This window comes from Lagopus muta, chromosome 21, assembly GCF_023343835.1.
Source record: "Lagopus muta isolate bLagMut1 chromosome 21, bLagMut1 primary, whole genome shotgun sequence".
NCBI lineage: Eukaryota > Metazoa > Chordata > Aves > Galliformes > Phasianidae > Lagopus > Lagopus muta.
Window position 1 is genome coordinate 778,406 of NC_064453.1, and position 17,442 is coordinate 795,847.

A 17,442-nucleotide genomic window follows, 5' to 3' on the forward strand; every position below is an offset into this window, starting at 1 on the left:
GTATTTTCAATGTATCTCTGGCTCTTGCTTTTCAGCCTGTGCCATGCGCAGGGTCGGTGGGATGCAGCAGTGCAGCTGAACACACGCTGCCAGCAGGCAGGGAGCAGGGCTCTCATCATCACCAAGCAATGGGGCCAGGCTGCTGATACCCATCCCCACCAGATCCACCTCCCGAAAAGCTCTGGGTGAGCAACAGTGCAAAAATCCCAGTGCAAAGCCTGAGTGGCTGCGTGCTGCGGGTTGCAGGATGCTCCCTGAGCACCTCTCTGGGCTGATCAAAAGCAAATTGGCCAACATGGGGCTCTTCTTTATCAGGGACTGTGGTCGCGGCTAATTGCTTCAATGTACAGGTTGATGGGCTGTTACACGAATATTGCTTTTCTCATGGCTTCACAAAACCATTTTACAAATGGAGTTGGCTGCGATCCGCTGCTGCGTTTGTAGCTGCTGGTCTGGGTGTCAGCACAGAGTCTGAAGCAAGAGGAAGGAAAATACGACAGAGAAAGAGATAAGGAAAAATAAATGTCAAGCTGTGCTTTTGTGCAGACTGAGGGCAGAACGCTGGCAGCCCCACGAGCTCCGAGCAGCGGGGGAAGGCAGTGCCAGGCTGGGTCTGCCCAAGGCCCTGAGCCATGGCAGGGTGGACAGGAGGCTCCAAGGGAAGCGTGGAGCAGCTGCCTCTCACTCTGAAGGTAAAGATGGGATGAGCAGCCTCCAGTTTCCCACAGACCCCCAGACCCCCGCTGCAGCCCTGCACCGCTCCCCTGTGCAACTGTCAGCCCACATCCTGCCATCTTCGGCATCAGCACGAGGAGGATAATAACAACCCTGCAGGAACTCCAGCAGCGTTTGGGTCTGACAAGGAACTAAGATAAATGTGAGTTCTCAGTTAATATCATGCTTGGAGTATGAACAGAGCTACGGGAACGGCGAGGATTTCAATCAGGTGAGTTTATTAAAAATATATTGACTTGTCATTCCTGGCAGAAGCGAGGAAGGTCTGAGAGCCCCGGGGATCGGATCAGAGCAGTGCCAATAAAACCCAGACAAGATCTAACCTCGCCGTGGCAGCCCTCACACTCTGCTTCCGCTCCCCAGCTCCATTTCTCAGCCCCTCAGCAAGGAGCCTCTCCCTGTCTGCACATGGGGAGCAATGGGGTTTTGGAGGCAGCCCTCCTGGCCTCCCCACCCTGGAGCCCAGTGCTGCCAGCACATTCTGCATCCTCCTGCACACCGCAGATCCAAGCTCTTCCTTCCCAATGCCTTCCTGCCATAATTCAGCTCTCCGCTGAGAGGCTTTGCTGCTCCAAACCTCTTATTACCACAAATTGCCTTGCAGTAATAAACCAATCTCTCCGCACTCGTTATTTATTGGGTGTACCTGGATGTTTCTGAATGCCAAAGCTGCAGCTCCAGGGCACAGCACAGGAGCAGGGGCTGCTCAGAGCCACCCACCCTCAGGATGCTGCAGTGCCCTGAGCCCACAGGGACCTCACAGCACCTCAAAGCAGTGTGAAACATGCAGGTCTTGGCTGGGAGAGCAGTCAGCTCGTGTGACACATCTAAACTTTTAATAAGGAACAGCACTCAGCATAGCACATTTCCACCATTTATTGGACTGAAGTGCCTTCTATCGCTTCAGTGCTGGGCCCTGAAGCCTGTCCTGGGTGATTTAAGAATGATCCATCAAGGACAATGATGCAGACAGTGTGTTACATCCAGCCAGGGAGCCACAGGAACCACTGTCACCCTGACCCAGCCTCAATCCCCCCTGCCAACCTCAGAGCCCTGCAGTGGGGGTACTGCTACTGCCATGCCGATGTCCTGCTTGCAGCCTGCAGCCTGCAGTCTGGCTCCATTGGGGCACCACTGGGTCCCCTTGGTTGGGGTCCTTTTGCCCCTTCACCAAAAAAAACCCAAACGACTGAATTTGCTCTTAAGAACCTGCACCCACATCTTGACACAGTTGCTTGGTCGGTTCCTCTTTCTGGAGGAGCATTGTTGTGAGCTGATGCTTACCACCTAGCCCTGGAGAAATCAGGGATCCGTTCTTCAAAATAGCGTGTTGATTGATGCTTAAAATATCCCCAGTAATTACTTCGCCCCGGTATAATTACAATCATTAAACTTGGATAACGCTTAGTCCTGCTTTTTAACAGAGCTGTGCGCTGCGGCATCAGCGTGTGGTGATGATGGCGTGTTGTTTCCCGTCCCGTTCTGCAGTCTCACCCTGCTGCTGGCTGACTCAGCTCTGCTCGCTGCTCCTCATGGGCAGCGATCCAGCGCACGAAGCCCCAGACCAGCCCTCCTGCGTGGCACTGCTGCCCATGGGAGACCTGCGTGGCTCCTGGGCTGCTCCTCGGCCCCAGCTCCGGGCTGCGTGGCTCAGCACAATATTTCTCCTTTGTTCCGGCAGTTGGGGCCGGTGAGCACTTTTCCAGCTGTGATGAATAGCGGGGAAAGGAATGAGATCCCAACGCTGTATTTCATTGCCCTGAAATCCCACGTGTGTTTGGAAACCGACGGAGTTCCCCACTGATCTGCGCAGCACCGGGGCCATTCGCATTCCGTTGGCTTGTACACACTGTCACGGTGATTTAAGATGGCAATTTGACCCTAAAAAGAAGAGCATCTCACTTTGTCCCTCTCTCTTTTCCCATATATTTTCCCACACAAGACAGCGTTGGGCTGGGAACGAGCAGCTCACTGCTGCAGGAAGGGTTCAGCACCCCCAGCAGATGAAACCAGCAGCCATCCCTGCTTCAAAGCTGCACTGGGTTCTTCCCCTTTCCAGGACAGACGGTGCTGGAGGATCCCGGCCGCGCCATCCCCACGTTGGGGTGAGAGAACCCACGAGTCCCCATGAAACCCAATGATTCCATGGGGTTCTGCCTCTGCTGGGGGGTCTTGGGCTGGCACAGTGAGCTGGGGATGCTCCGGGTGCCTCCTGCCCTGTAACCCCAGATGGGAGCACAGAGGAAGCGAGTCACGAGCCGGCGCGCGGTTCTCATATCAGTTTTAATAGCAACATCAGAGTACTAAATATACACAGGGAAATCGGTATAGGGTCGCATTTACAGTGCTTCCAAATACACAGCTTCGAAGTACAGAGACAAATTAAAAAAAAAACCAAACCGCTCCGGAATAAAATATTCACCTGTGTGGAACCACAGCCGGCCGAGGGCAGCCCAGCCCCGGGCACACGGAGTGCCAAGGCTGCCCAGAGCCACGGGGCTGCCGTGCCCAGCTGTCTGTCTGCCTGTCCATCTGTCAGTCCGTCCATCCGCCTGCCTGTCCATCTGTCCACCTGTTTGTCTGCCTGTCTGTTCACCTGTCTGTCCACCTGTCTGCCTGTCCGTCTCCCTGTCCACCTGTCTGCCTGTCTGTCCATCTGTTTGTCCGCCTGTCCACGTCTGTCCATCTGTCTGCCTGTCAGTTTGCCTGTTTGTCCATCCGTCTGCCTGTCCATCGGCCCGTCTGTCCGCCTATCTGTCCGTTTGTCTGCCTGTCTATCTGCCGGTCCATCTGTCTGCCTGTCCGTCTCCCTGTCCACCTGTCTGCCTGTCTGTCTGCCTATCCATCCGTCTGCCTGTCTGCCTGTCAGTTTGCCTGTTTGTCCATCCGTCTGCCTGTCCATCAGCTCGTCTATCTGTCCGTTTGTCTGCCTGTCTATCCGCCGGTCCATCTGTCTGCCTGTCCATCTCCCTGTCCACCTGTCTGCCTGTCTGTCCATCTGTTTGTCCGCCTGTCCGTCTGCCTGTCTGCCTGTCAGTTTGCCTGTTTGTCCATCTGTCTGCCTGCCCATCAGCTTGTCTGTCTGCCTATCTGTCCATTTGTCTGCCTGTCTATCCGCTGGTCCATCTGTCTGCCTGTCTGTCCATCTGTTTGTCCGCCTATCCATCCGTCTGCCTGTCTGCCTGTCAGTTTGCCTGTTTGTCCATCCGTCTGCCTGTCCATCGGCCCATCTGTCCGCCTATCTGTCCGTTTGTCTGCCTGTCTGTCCGCCGGTCCATCTGTCTGTCTGCCTGCCTGTCCATCTGTCCGTCCATCAGCCGCAGCCTCTGTACACATCAGCAGGGCTGGGCTGCGTGCCCCAGGCCGTGTCCCCATGGATGCACCGCCGCGCATCGACGCCTGACGTTACAGAATTTTCCCAGGAAATAAAAAAAAAAAAGAAATATTCAGTGATGTAAAACCGGTTACAAAGTAAAAGCTGTCTCATGTTAGAAAATGTTTTTTTTTTTGTTGTTTTTCTTTTTTTGGCAAAATAAAAATAAACTGTAAACTCCGCTGTACATGTCCTATCAAACACAAAAAAATAAAATAAAATAAACCCCTCGGAACCTAAAATAGAGGAATCTGGGTCAGAAATCTGTGCCCTTAGTGTACATTTTTGTGCAACGTATACTTTTTCTCATAGTAAATATCTCCACTCACGACGCTGTTTAAAAATGTACCCTAGAAATGCTGAGAATAATTCTTAAAAATGGGTGAGAAGCGTTGGGTGAGACCTGCAGACCGAAGCGGACCCACAGATGTCTGAGATGGAGAAGGGATTTCTTGCTGGTTTTGAAAAACTCACGTACAGATTTTATAGCTGGTTGAATGAAAAAATTCCAACCGCAGTCATCCTGGAATGGGTGGGCTGAGTTATTACATATATATTTTTATTCTATTTTATTTTTTTTACAAAATATATAATATGTGTAGAATATCTACTATTTAACTACCGTTTTAGCTGAATTACCTTTCCTTTGTAACAAGCTGCCAATGGAGAAGAGGTAACCTGAAATCCATCTCTGCAGCGCTCTCGTCATCGCTACGCCTGTTTCGCTGTCACTGCTCCACATTCCTACCCACACTGGAAATGAATTGAGTCACAAGAATGCTGTGGGAGCCTCCTTCCCAGCGGTGCTCCCATGAAACCCGCAGTGGGATGCCCATTTCTCTCGCTGGGAAGACAGAATGAAGGTAAACAACTGGGTGTTGAGATATGGGCAGCCACCTGGGCACCTGGCCCCCCAGCCCCCATGGGGGCACGGGGAAGGGCCTTGTTCCCATTCCCTGCAACGGGGCAGAGCCACAGCGAAACACAAACGCAGTGCTACGCATCTGGGGATCTGGCAGCTGGGTTATATTTCTTGAGAACCACTAAAGGAGTAAGAAACCCATAAAGTGAAATGAAAAGAAGTTGGCTGGAAGCTTATGGCAGAGCAAACATCCCAGCTCTTCCTCCGAGCTGCCGGTTCACTTGCACCAAGCACAACCCGACAGCACGGCACGGCGCGGCCCCGGCGCTCCATGGAAAGGCGCAGTGCTTCCCACTGCTGTTTGGCTGGAAAGCAGGCTCAGCTGCTGAATGACAAAAGAAAAATCCTTTCTCAAGGCCTAATTCTCCAAATGTGCACATGTCCTTGCAATGCAGCCAGCCCTGGCTGCTCGGGCAAGCAGTTCCAGCACATCTGAGCACCCGGCGGCAGCAGCAGCATCTGCAGAGCCTCCCCGTTATTACGAATGAGTTTTGGGCTGGCTCACATCAGTGGAACTTGGAGCAATGACCACCAGCTCGGGGCAGAGCTGCTGTCTGCAAAGGGCTGAAGGCATCCATGCAGAGCAGTCATCTGTTGCTGCAGCAGATAGCAGTGGGATGGGGCGGCCACGGCGTGGCACAGCTCATCAGAACGTGCCTGCAAACACTGCACTTCTTGCTCTTCCCCCATGCAATAAGTTTCCCCAACAGGTCTACTCCACTAACACGGAATCATGCAACCAAAGAATCATTCAGGTTGGAACAGACCTCTAAGATCCTCAAATCCAACCCCAACCCACCTCTACCATGCCCACTAAACCATGTCCCCAAGTGCCACATCTCTGTACTTCTTGAGCATCTCCAGGGATGGAGACTCCACCACCTCCCTGGGAACATACAGCTCCAGGTTTTCATGTCATGTTTTTTTGGTGTTTTTTTTTGGTTCTCATCAATAGTAAGGAACGAAAGAAACATAGTTTCATTTCTATTTACTACAAAATTGCACCAGGATGCTGAGTCCTGCCTGGTAAACCACCACATTCACAGCTCTGCTCCTCCCTCCCTTCCTTTCCTTCCTGCTGGCAGTTGTTCCTTTTCTTGGTGTGCTTGGCATGCATAGGGATGTGAGGATTTCTCTGATAAAGTGCAAGTGCTGTTGGTCCTTATAAATAAGGGAAGATTGTGCATCTACGTTTGTCTCCTGGCTCAGCGCTGAGCAGCCTCAGGGTGGCCGGGCCATGTCCTTCTGCAGAGTGGGGGAAGCTCATGGCAATGGAGCCCTGCCTGGGGTTGGAGCTGTCTGACTGTGCTCCCTGACATACAGACATGCAGACACATCCCCTTCCCTGTGGCTCCACCGGACCGAGCTCCAAGCAGTGGCTCCCTAAGGGAAGGAGCTCACCACGATGCTCCCGGTGCCAGGAACGAGGGACTCAGATATATCTCATGATGTCAAACTGCTATCAAGATTACACTGAATACCCACGGGAAGGACTTGGTGCAGCCAGTAGATACAAATAAATAGAAAGATCGATGGGTAAAGCACAACACGATGGCAGAGCTGGAGCGGATCGGGGCCAGAGAAGTGAGACAAAGAAGGAAAACTGAAGCGATGCGATAGCGAGGATCATTGGCAGGGGCTGCACCGCTCGCATCAGCAACACACAAAGGGGCAGGGAGCCCTGCAGAGACCCTGCTGCAAAAGGAACCGGCTCTGCCATGGAACAAAACCCTCCAGACCCAACATAACCCTGCGTCCAGCTCTGCAGGCTGCTCAGCTGCCCCAGAGCCACAGGGAACGCTGCCAGTGCCCCCCAGGGATGTTCAGTTCACATCCACCTCTGGCACGGAAGACTTCTACTTGGGGCAGCTTCCATAAGGTGGGGGAAAACTCTCCAGGATACAAAATCCCATCAGAAAAGGACAGAGAATGCTATGGAACGAAGCGGCTGCGTGCAGGGTGATGCGCAGCGCCAGAAGGGCCGAGTTGCCTTTTCTTGGAACGACACACAGAGAATAAAGAAATGGAGCTGAGGGTTGAGCAGATGATCAGAATGCATATCTGGATAACTCTAAAAAAACGTTCATACACTCGGAAGGGGTGAGTTACAAAAAGAACCGGAGGACTTTGGTCTGAACTCCGCTGCCCTTTGCGCTCTGAAGCAGCACAGCAGAAAGCATCTCATGATGGGACGCCAGCAGACCCCTCTGCACCCTGACTTTGTCCCCTGCGGTGCCATCCCCACGATGCTCAGGCTGCAAACAGCTGGAAAACCCCTTTTCCAATCTGCTCTTGCTCCAGACCCGCTTTCAAAGCTCTCCAAGCCCATCGCATCGCGGCTGCACGGCGCGAGCACCCACTGCCAGCGCGGCCCTGCCAGGCCCCCACCGCTGGAAACGCATCTCCAGAATGAAAATAAAACTATCTATATATGTATACATACATATATATGCTTATACATACACACACACATATATATATGTATATGTCTATCTATATATACACATCTAGGTTGGAAAGGCAAGCTGCCCGAGTAGAAAACATCGCTTTAACTAGGTCATATTATGCATGTTAAAGAAATCAGACTTTTAGCCCGTGACGTTTTCTTTAAAAATGAGTATTTAAGATCTTCAAAAATTGCTACAGTACAAAAAAAGTGTTCTGTGTGTGTATATATTTTCTCTGTATATATATCATATGTATGTATGCATGTGGACCGGAATCAATGACCCCATCGGAAGAGACGCCCCCTCCCCTGTCCTCGGTAGCATTTCTGCGTGTTACTGACTTAGCTTCTGCTTCTCACGAAGTCTTTTGCATCAGTACATGGCACATAATGGTATTATTGGCACAGGTTCAGAATCGTAGTCCGTATCCCAAGGTCCAGCTGCTCAGTCCTGCTCCTTCCAGCTCTCCTCGGTTTCCTCTTCCTTCGTGGGATTCTTTGCTCGCACGCTTTTCTCTTCTCCAAAAAAAAACCCAAAAAACGCACTCTTGGAAAAACGCAGTTACCTACAGGCGTGTTCATTTTTATAAAAATATATTTGGCCCATAGAACGCTGCTCTTTGAGTCTCCTACTGGTAAACAGAAATGGTAGGGACAGGTAACCCATTATTTTTAATTTTTTTTTTACAGGTTCACCAATGGAATCCTGCGGAAAACGAAAAGAGAACGAAAGATTAAAGTTCACAACAGGGAAAGGCACCCAGCCGTGCATCAGCTCTCTCAGGCTGCAGTCACATTTGCTGTCGCCCACCAGCCGTGGTTAAGGATCAGCCCCACTGCCCTGCAGTGCCCACCCCGCTGACCACACAAGCCCCATGCAGGGACAGGTCCCAGCCCTGCCTGGTCCAACCCAGCCCCCAGCCCCACTCCTGCCACGTGCAACACTGGGATGCAGCGTCCCACCCGTGCTGGTGCAGAGGTGATGCTTTGGGTGAAGAGCAGGAGTGAGTAAGGAGCTTAGGTGTGCCTTACTGCACACTTCTCGGCCTGCTTTCCGAAGTGTAATTTATTTCTGATCATTCTGGAGCTTTTCATACTTAGGATAAGAGCATCGAGTGCTCTGGCAGATGAGAAGGCGATGATGAGTACTAACAAGATTTTCTAAAGTTAAATGCCCTAAAGAAATCAATAGAAAATTGGTTAAGCATCAAAAACAGAGATCCTATTGAAGTTCTTCTCAAGCTATTTATTTGCCATCCCCTGACAGATTGCTCCCTGCGTGATCTTTAAACCTTCAGAAGACAATTAGTCCCCATCAGTGCTGGGGCCACTCTATGCATATGGGGTTTTATGGCTGTCGATACGCGTTGCACTGCAGCCCTGCATGCCTTGTGATTGCTGCACATGGGGCAGCTCCATCGACAGCCCCGTGCCAGCAGAAGTGCTGTCCTATGCCCTGTGACCTCTGGCTAGCTGGTGATCAGCACTCTGCAATGCAACATCACTTTTAAGCACGACGTCTAGCATGCACCATCTCCAATAAGGATGCCGGCGTTCCGACTAATTAGCTGGGCAGATTCTAGCGAGTCCTTAAGCTTTTGTTCTGGGGCTGTGCTGGGAATGCTTGTTATTCCTCAGAAGACAAGCCCCGATCTTTACAATGACTCATTATCTGTTAATGTTAATACAAACCACTTGCTGTTGTCAGGCAGAAGGAGGACAAGGCAGCGCACAAAGCACAGCATTACCGTACAATTCCAGCCATGTGGGCTGCCTTGTGAAAAAAGCTGGGGTCGGATCAGCACTGTCACGCCGAGGAGATTTCAGACTCTCAAATGCCCATTTCTCCTGCGCCGACGCTGAAGGTGGCAGCATCTGATGGATCCCACTTCGTGCACGCGTTGCAGGATGTACAATTTGTATTGTATCCAAATCGCCTCTTTGTGCAAAGTAGGTCAGTGCTCCATCAACCTCACAGATTTTTGTATAATCTCATTCCATGCGGTTTTTCAGTCAAAGAGAGTGGGATTAAGGACAGGAACAATGCAAAAGACCAAACTTGATTTCAGAAGCCCAGCGGCCGGTGCGAAGCCCAACAAAGCAGCCCTGCTGGCTGCGGCTCTGCAGATGAACCCCCAGCACTCCTCACTCAGCTCCCAGTGCCAACGCTGTAATTGACCACTTCACTGTGCACAGAAAACAGCCCCGGGCCACATCGCTGCTGCAGCTGTGCCGGCCTGCGAGAACGGATCGGGGCTGCTGAAGTGCAGAAATAGCTGCTGTGCTGCCTGTTGCAGAGGTGTGACATTCATCTACAAGCGAGCGCTCCGGAGGGGTTTGGCAGCAGGCGGGTGAAATCTGCTGGAAAACTCCAGCAGCTGTTCTCCATGGGCACAGCTCTCTGCTCTTCAGAGGGCCAGCGCTGCAGCGGGGACGGCTCCGGTGTCACACAAACAGCTCGTGCTGGCAGAGGACGAACCTGACCTAAGGAAACAACTTCAGCATCTGCTTGCCATGTAAGCAGATGAGTTCCACCAGTTTGTCTTACAAAAGCTCAGTGCTGCCTGCAGCAACCGGAGCCGGCTGTGCCACACTGCCCTTACACCGTGCCAACCCTACACCTACACTGTGCCAACCCTACACCTACACTGTGCCAACCCTACACCTACACTATTCCAACCCTACACCTACACTGTGCCAACCCTACACCTACACTATTCCAACCCTACACCTACACCATGCCAACCCTACACCTACACCATTCCAACCCTACACCTACACTATTCCAACCCTACACCTACACTGTGCCAACCCTACACCTACACTGTGCCAACGCTACACCTACACCATGCCAACCCTACACCTACACCATGCCAACCCTACACCTACACTGTGCCAACCCTACACCTACACTATTCCAACCCTACACCTACAATGTGCCAACCCTACACCTACACTGTGCCAACGCTACACCTACACTATTCCAACCCTACACCTACACTATTCCAACCCTACACCTACACCATTCCAACCCTACACCTACATTGTGCCAACCCTACACCTACACCATGCCAACCCTACACCTACACAGTGCTGTCCCTTCCACCCAAGTGGCCCAGCTCACCCATCAGTGACTGAGCTGCCAACCCAGCAGCGATGCTCAGCTCCCATACACTGAGCACAACCTCAACGGTCCCCACAGATCTCATGCCCAACCTCACAGTGTTCATCTACACACAGTTTCCCCATCCTCTCTGCACTCCCAACCATCCTTGTCCCTGGTCACATCATGTCTCACGCCTTGAGCTCTGAATGTACACATTTGGTGGCACTAATTTGCTTATTAGAGAGCTAGGAGCTGTGAAGTGCCACCAATTAATACTTGCAAAGTACTCTGAGCCTTTCCAAAGGAAGGTGCTCCCAGTGCCAAGGATTGTGCAGTTTCCAATCGCTGTGCACTGCACAGTGCTCTGCTCATGGGCTGTTTCAGGCCCATCCCTTGCACACACACTGCAAGAAATGTGCTGGAAGGGAGAGCTGCAGCTAACCCACAAGCACCAGTGCATCCTTCCACTGCTGCTGGGGCTAAAACCCAGCGACCAGACAGCAATCACAGAGGGGACAGCCCACAGGCAAACACCTGCACACAGAGCTGCCCCGGTGCAGGCACACGTGTGTGGGCAGGAGACGTGTTTTGGAGCAATCTCATTTAGGTGATATTAATGAAACCCAACAGAACTTCATAAATAATTGAAATGCTATCACAGGGCTAACGCTTCGGGTAAAATTTGGATAGATTTTTCCGGAGCGCATTGATATGAATTTTATGGATTCCAGGAAAACAGGTCAATGAGAATTTCAAGGATTTAATAAAGCGTAATGGAGCAGCTTTGGACTATTTAAAGAAATCCATTGAAATGAGCAGGGACTCAGCCTTTGGCACAGAACTGCACAGGATGCTGAGGAGCAGCAGTGGGAATTGCACAGGTTTCCTGCAGCGGGCAGCAGCCACTCTCCTCCAGGCACCATAGCTGTCCAGTAGGATTGGGTTGGTTTCTGTTTTGCTTCTTCTAAAATCATTTTAAGCCAAGGGTCAGCTCTCACAGCCTACAAAGCCTACAAAGCAAAGGGTACAGCATGCCATGGCTGCTGGCTTTCTGACGTGCATTCAAATGCAGAACCTCTCTCAGACCTGCTCTGTGCTGTTCCCTGCTCACCAACACAAGTCCTTGTGGCTAGGCACCTTCATGCTTTGCCTCTGTGGCCACAACAGCTGAATTGGCCAAACAACGAGAGAACATTAACAGATGGGGACTAAGAGCCCTCTGGCTTCACCCCAGAAGGTTCCCTCTCTCTCAGGAGCTCAAGATGCTCACTGTGTAAGAACTCACTTGGATGCTAAGCGCTCAAGGCTCTCTCTGGAGCTGCTTTCCCAGGCTCTGTTGGTTGCAGTGCCCTCCAAGAAGGCTGGGCTCAGCCCTGTGTCCTGCCCCAGCCACGCACTGCCTGGGACCATTAACTTTTTATTCCTTTCCATTCTAATCTCATTATATTGCTGTGTTCAGTTGCCGAGCGTGATGTTTAACGGGCTGTTCCGAGCAAGCTGCAGCCAGGGGAGGCTGGAAGTTTCATTTACACTGAATGTATGATTCATTGCAGCAGGGGCTTGGGACCGACGGGTTCATGTACCTGAGCGTGGGGCTGGAGCTGGCACGGCCGCCCTGCTGTGATGCAGAACACAGTGAAGCCTAATTGCTTTCTTGCCACCTTCGTGGGAACAAGTAGGTGAAAGCAACCCAAGCCGGCTAACAAACATTCAAAACAATCCCCAAACAATGCAACAGCAGAACGGAAAGCCAATGGAGCCCACCCCAGTCCCAGCACACAGCCACCTCCCCCCGGGACCCCACCATGCTGGGATGTGGGCAGCTGTACCTACCAGGAAACAGCCAGACGGCGTCTGCCCTGCCCAGGAAGTAAAACAGGCTTCGGCCAGTCAGCAGGAGATTTCAAACCATTTCTCAGACACAAAGGCCACAGGAATAAGATGCCGATCAGAAGAAGAGGGTCTGCAGCGAGCAGAAAAATGGGCTTGCATGTGCTGGTGTGCAACACGAGCGAGCTGTGGAGGTGCTGTGCACATCAGCTTCATCAGAGGGAGAGCAAAACCTCTACAGCAATGCTTTGATGGCACTCATTGGCCTGGGAAACCGGGGTGGTGCAAAGCAGGGGAAGAAGCACGGCTGGGGGGTTGGCATGGGGACACTCAGCCAACCCATAGCAACCCTATGGGGACATCCCCAGCATCCCCTCCCAGTGGAACCACTGCTACGTGTGGGATGTGGGGCTGTGCGCTGCCTGTGTGGGGCTGCCCAGACAGCATCGCCTCAAGGCTGAGAGCATCGAGCTGCCAGCATGTGGATGAGGCAGGGGAGCAGCACTTGCCCACCCCATATCAGCCCATCAGGGTTCATGGCCACACTGACACACACACAACAAAATGGTTTGAAAATCCCAATTCTGTGCCTTCCAAGACGGGAAGCACCAAAAAATGCAACAGGCAAATGTCGTGGGGTCACCCCGTCCTCCTGCATTCCTCCCTGTGCGGGTGGGGGGCACCTGGAGATGGGCTCACACAGCTCTGTCAGCTCCCATTATGCCCCTCGTTAACATATCTTTATTTCGTGCCAGACAAATGGCTCATTTGCTTCTTGCAGCCTGCTCCTTCATTAATCACATCGCCCATTCACAAGCCAGCAGCTCTTTAGATGGCACTTAGGAGACGGCAGAAATTCTGGAAGATGGATCTGAGAAACATTTCCTGGCTGGGGGTGGAGGCAGGGAACTGAGAAATGCGGTGCCAAACCCATCCACGATGCTCAAGAGCTGCTCAAGGGAAGGGACACTGACTCTGCAAGGGCACGGTGTGGCACAGCCATGCTTTCCTGCAAACCAGGAACGGGATGGAGACAAGCAGGACCAGGGCGCACGGGAACACGGCTCTGCATCACCCCACCTGTTTCCATTGAAGGTTGCTTTGTAATCTCCAGGCGAGTGCAATGCCTCCTCCGTGTACACTGGCACCGGCGTCCTGACACACTCATGGGAGCACTGCAGCGTTTCGTTGTAGGCTGTGAAGATGTCCAGGCTGCTGGGCACGCGGGCGGGGGTGAAGTCGGTCAGGTTCTGGCAGCTCTCCTCCTGCTGTGTGATTTTGCGTTGGTGGCCGTTGCGCCGCGCGGCCCCGCTTTGCGCACAGCTGCGTGGGGAGAGGAGCACGGGGGGGGGAGGAGGGGGGGGACACTGCATTATCAGCCATTAATTACAAACATCATTTGATATCACGTCGCAATTCTGGCACTTTGGATAGAACGGCTCCCAGTCCAGTGCTCTTTCTTATTTATTTATTTGAAACCTTTCTATCAGGGAGGCACCAGCTGAGTAACTGCACAGCTGTATCTCTGCCTCCTGCATGGGGAAGCCCGACCTGCACGCAGCTCTGGGACACGTTGGGAGCTCAGCAATGCCACCAAGGCGCTGCTTTGCTGCTGGGGACCTCTGAGTCCCGGAGCACAGCGGCATCGCGGCAGCTGGCACCGCTGACCTCAAAGTAGGGCAGTTTCTCTGGGAAAATAGGTAAAGTCACGAGTGCCTGAAGCAAGAAGCTAACCTATTTTACCAGGCGCACAGCCTGTGTTAAGGGAATAAATGAGAGCAAATGAAGCTCGAGGTGCACAGGAGCGCTCCAGGTGATGGGGCACACTTAGAACTGGTGGCACCCGAGAGGCTCAGAAGAGAGGATCCAACCCTGGAGCCTCGGGAAGGTGGGAGAGAAGCAGTGCAACCTGCAGGGCCACAGAATGCAGGCAGCTTGCTGGATGACATCACTGGATGACGTCACTGGATGACGTCACTGCAGGGTCTTGCAAAGGCCGCTCACCCAGCCATGATGCTCAAGCATCCTCCCTAAGGCACCAAACTGAGCCAGCCAATGCTTGCTGTAGTTTGGGTGTGAAATCCCTCTCCACGGGAAGCCTGCCCCAGCCCAGCCCCACCGTGAGGCCCCTTACCAGTTTTTTAAGACAAGAGTTGTTATCAGAGCAGCTATGACCATGATGAGGGACACGGTAATAGTGATGATCTGATGGACTGCCAGACCTGGAAGAGAAGGAATCAGAACAGAGATAGGAAACCAGGGGGACAGCACAGCACCTGCAGAGATAGGAAAGGGAAGGGAAAAAAGTGAGACAAGGGAAAGGGAAAGGGGAAAGGGATGGAAGGGAATGGAAGGGGAGGGGAAAGGAAAGAGGGAAGAGGGCAGAAGGAAGGAAAAGGGAATGGGGAAGTGGAAAGGGGGAAAAAAAGGAAAAGGGAAAAGGGAAAAGGAAGAGTTCTTGGTACATGAACACCCCCAAGGCATTCCCCTAGGACAGCACATCGCATCCCTCTGCCCTTCTCCCACAGCACAGGGCTGGGAGCAGCCCCAGGCAGCAGCAGCAGCACAGTCCTCTCTCCTGCATTACATAAAACAATCTTTAAGCTGGGCCTCTTGTTTCCTCCCCTCTCGAGTATGTTCCTTGTCAGCCTGAATTAGGCACGAAGAACGGAAGCCATGTGAAGATGCATACCCTCTGGGATGGAACAGGAAACTTGAGCACAGCCTTGCAGTGGGTGCAGGATTAACCAGAGATAATAATTACAGTACTAACTGCTGCTCACTTAAGAAGGTCGGTTGGGCTCATTTTCTCCTAATTCACCTTACACAGGGTATAATTTTGGCTCGTGTATCATTCCTAATGAGCAGTTTGGAAACAAAAGCAACTCAATGTACAGTATGTTTGTGATTCCGCGCCGCTGTACAGTGGCAATCTCGTAATGAAATGATTTTCCTGGCTGTGGCCCAAGGATGTGCAGTTTCTCACAAACAGATGTTGCACGCTCCTGATGGGTGACGCTTTTAATAAATAAATAAATGCCAGCGTGACGGGAAAGCAAGCAGCTTTGGGTATCTATGTGATACATACACAGTGCTGCTGCTCGGTGTGAATGTGTGCGGTGAGGGAACTGCTGCTGCCCACACAGGAGGGGTCCCAGGCAGCTGCATGCAGGCACAGCTGGTGCTGCGGTGCTTCAGAGCCACAGCAGCGCTGCAACCGCAGCCGGCAGCTGCATGCACGGCTGTGAGCTGCTCTGCTGCCTTCTCAAAGGATGGGAGATGGAAGCTTTGGCTCTCCTGAGGTTGGTTTTCCCCCTGCTCAGTCTCACACAGGGGTTCAGGGTCCTTGCACACATCCCCACTGCTGACAAACCCCATCCATGCAGAAGTTGATCGGATCCAGCCCCACTCCTGGGGCAGAGCCACCTCCCCAAGGCACAGAAATGCACAGAGCCCGTTCAGCCCACACACTGCTGAAGAGATGCTGACTGCCCAGAAGTGCTGCTGACCCGAGCAGGAGTGAGAAAGAGCCACATCCATCCGCAGGGACACAGCCAGCATCGTGCCTGTTGTCACTGCTGGAGAGCCACCACTCCCTCGTTCTTACTGCCCTCACTGCCAGTGCTGCAGCATGGACCCAATCCAGTCCTGTTGCCAGCGTGCAACCCAATGCAAAGTGATGGACAACACTGCCCTTGCACCTGAATGGGGCATCAGTATGGAGCAGACTGCCAGTGCAGGGTTGCATGGCCTGGGGCTGCCTTTTGCACCTCTTGGAGCTCAGCTCTCCTCAGTGCCTCCGAAACAACAGATGTGAGGGTTTCAGCCACAAGCTGAGAGATGCTGGTATAAAGAACAGCAAAAGTGCAAAACAATAAAAACTGAAGGCAGGGTGCTTTTGGATGGAGATTCACTTGCACTGCTCCCTGTGCTTTGCCAGAGGACGCGATGTGGGGGAGCGCAGAAGAGCCTGAGCACGGAGCAGGATGTGCTGCTGATCCACCCCAGCAGCTGCTCACCAAACAGGGGGGAAGCAGCACGTTGAAGGGGCACAAACACATCCCCTGTACCCACCCCATGTCCCAGGGCCACACACTGCACCGCGCTCCCCCTGCGGAGGCCATTCACCACATCCCAGTGGGGACGGATCCCCGGAGGGATGAGTCAGGGTTATTTTCCTCCCTTGACTCAAGCACCTATTTCACAAATGACCCATTTCCTTCATTTACTCCCAATTACACTTCAATTGGCTCAAACAAACTGTGACAAGGTTCCTCTGGAGAGCACTTGGCAACGGCAGCTGTCAAAGCAAAGCGAGGGGTGCAGAAACGGCCACTGGAGCTCAATGCACAGCCAAGGTGTTCCCAGGGTGCAGGAGCAGCCCCACATCGGGCACTGTGCCATCCTCACACGGTGCCACCCCACACTGCACTGGGGTCAGGAGCAGCAAGAGCCCAGCACAGCGCAGTCACAGTGCTCACAGTGCTCTTGGAGCAGCTCCCAGTGGGACACCGCCGGGAAAGATAAAAGGAAAAGCTCTAAAAATAAAGTCCGTGCAACCCACTGCACAACGCCTTTGAAAACAGGAGCAGCTTTGGAACACAGACCTCAGTGATGGTGGGAGCCGGGGGGTGAGGGAGAGCCCAATGCTGTGATTAGAGCTCGTGCTTGTAGCACCCTGAGCACAGCAGAGCAGAGCTGGGGAAGGACGGCAGCTCTTCCAAGGAGGACGCACGGGCTTCAAGAAGAGCTGGATAATTGCAGACTGTGGCACATACATCAGCTGCCATATGCACTAGCATAGTTCCTTTGTGTTGCACATGAATTCTGCACTGAGGTCTAGGAAGATTTCAAGGGGATGGGGAGCATTTTCCCCCAAAGCAGTGCTGTAGATGGGGCCCACAGGTGGCTGCAGTGACTTCCTGGGAAGCCCTACAGCAAAACCTGCCAGGATAAGGAGTGATCTGTCTTTGTTCTTACTTTGTGAACATATAAATTCCTTTCTTCCCGGCCTTCAAAGAAATATACAG

At 52.6% G+C, this 17,442-nt stretch overlaps 1 protein-coding gene across 1 annotated transcript in view; it reads right to left on the reverse strand.

The window, feature by feature from the left end:
- Positions 1-3,962: 3,962 nt before the first annotated feature.
- The window catches only part of AJAP1 (adherens junctions associated protein 1), a 36,629-nt gene continuing 23,149 nt past the window's right edge, over positions 3,963-17,442 (reverse strand). Inside the window, 4 exon segments of the mRNA XM_048967725.1 lie at positions 3,963-8,182; positions 12,416-12,545; positions 13,493-13,735; positions 14,547-14,634. Coding sequence (XP_048823682.1) covers positions 12,473-12,545; positions 13,493-13,735; positions 14,547-14,634 — 404 coding nt within the window. The 3' untranslated portion in view covers positions 3,963-8,182; positions 12,416-12,472.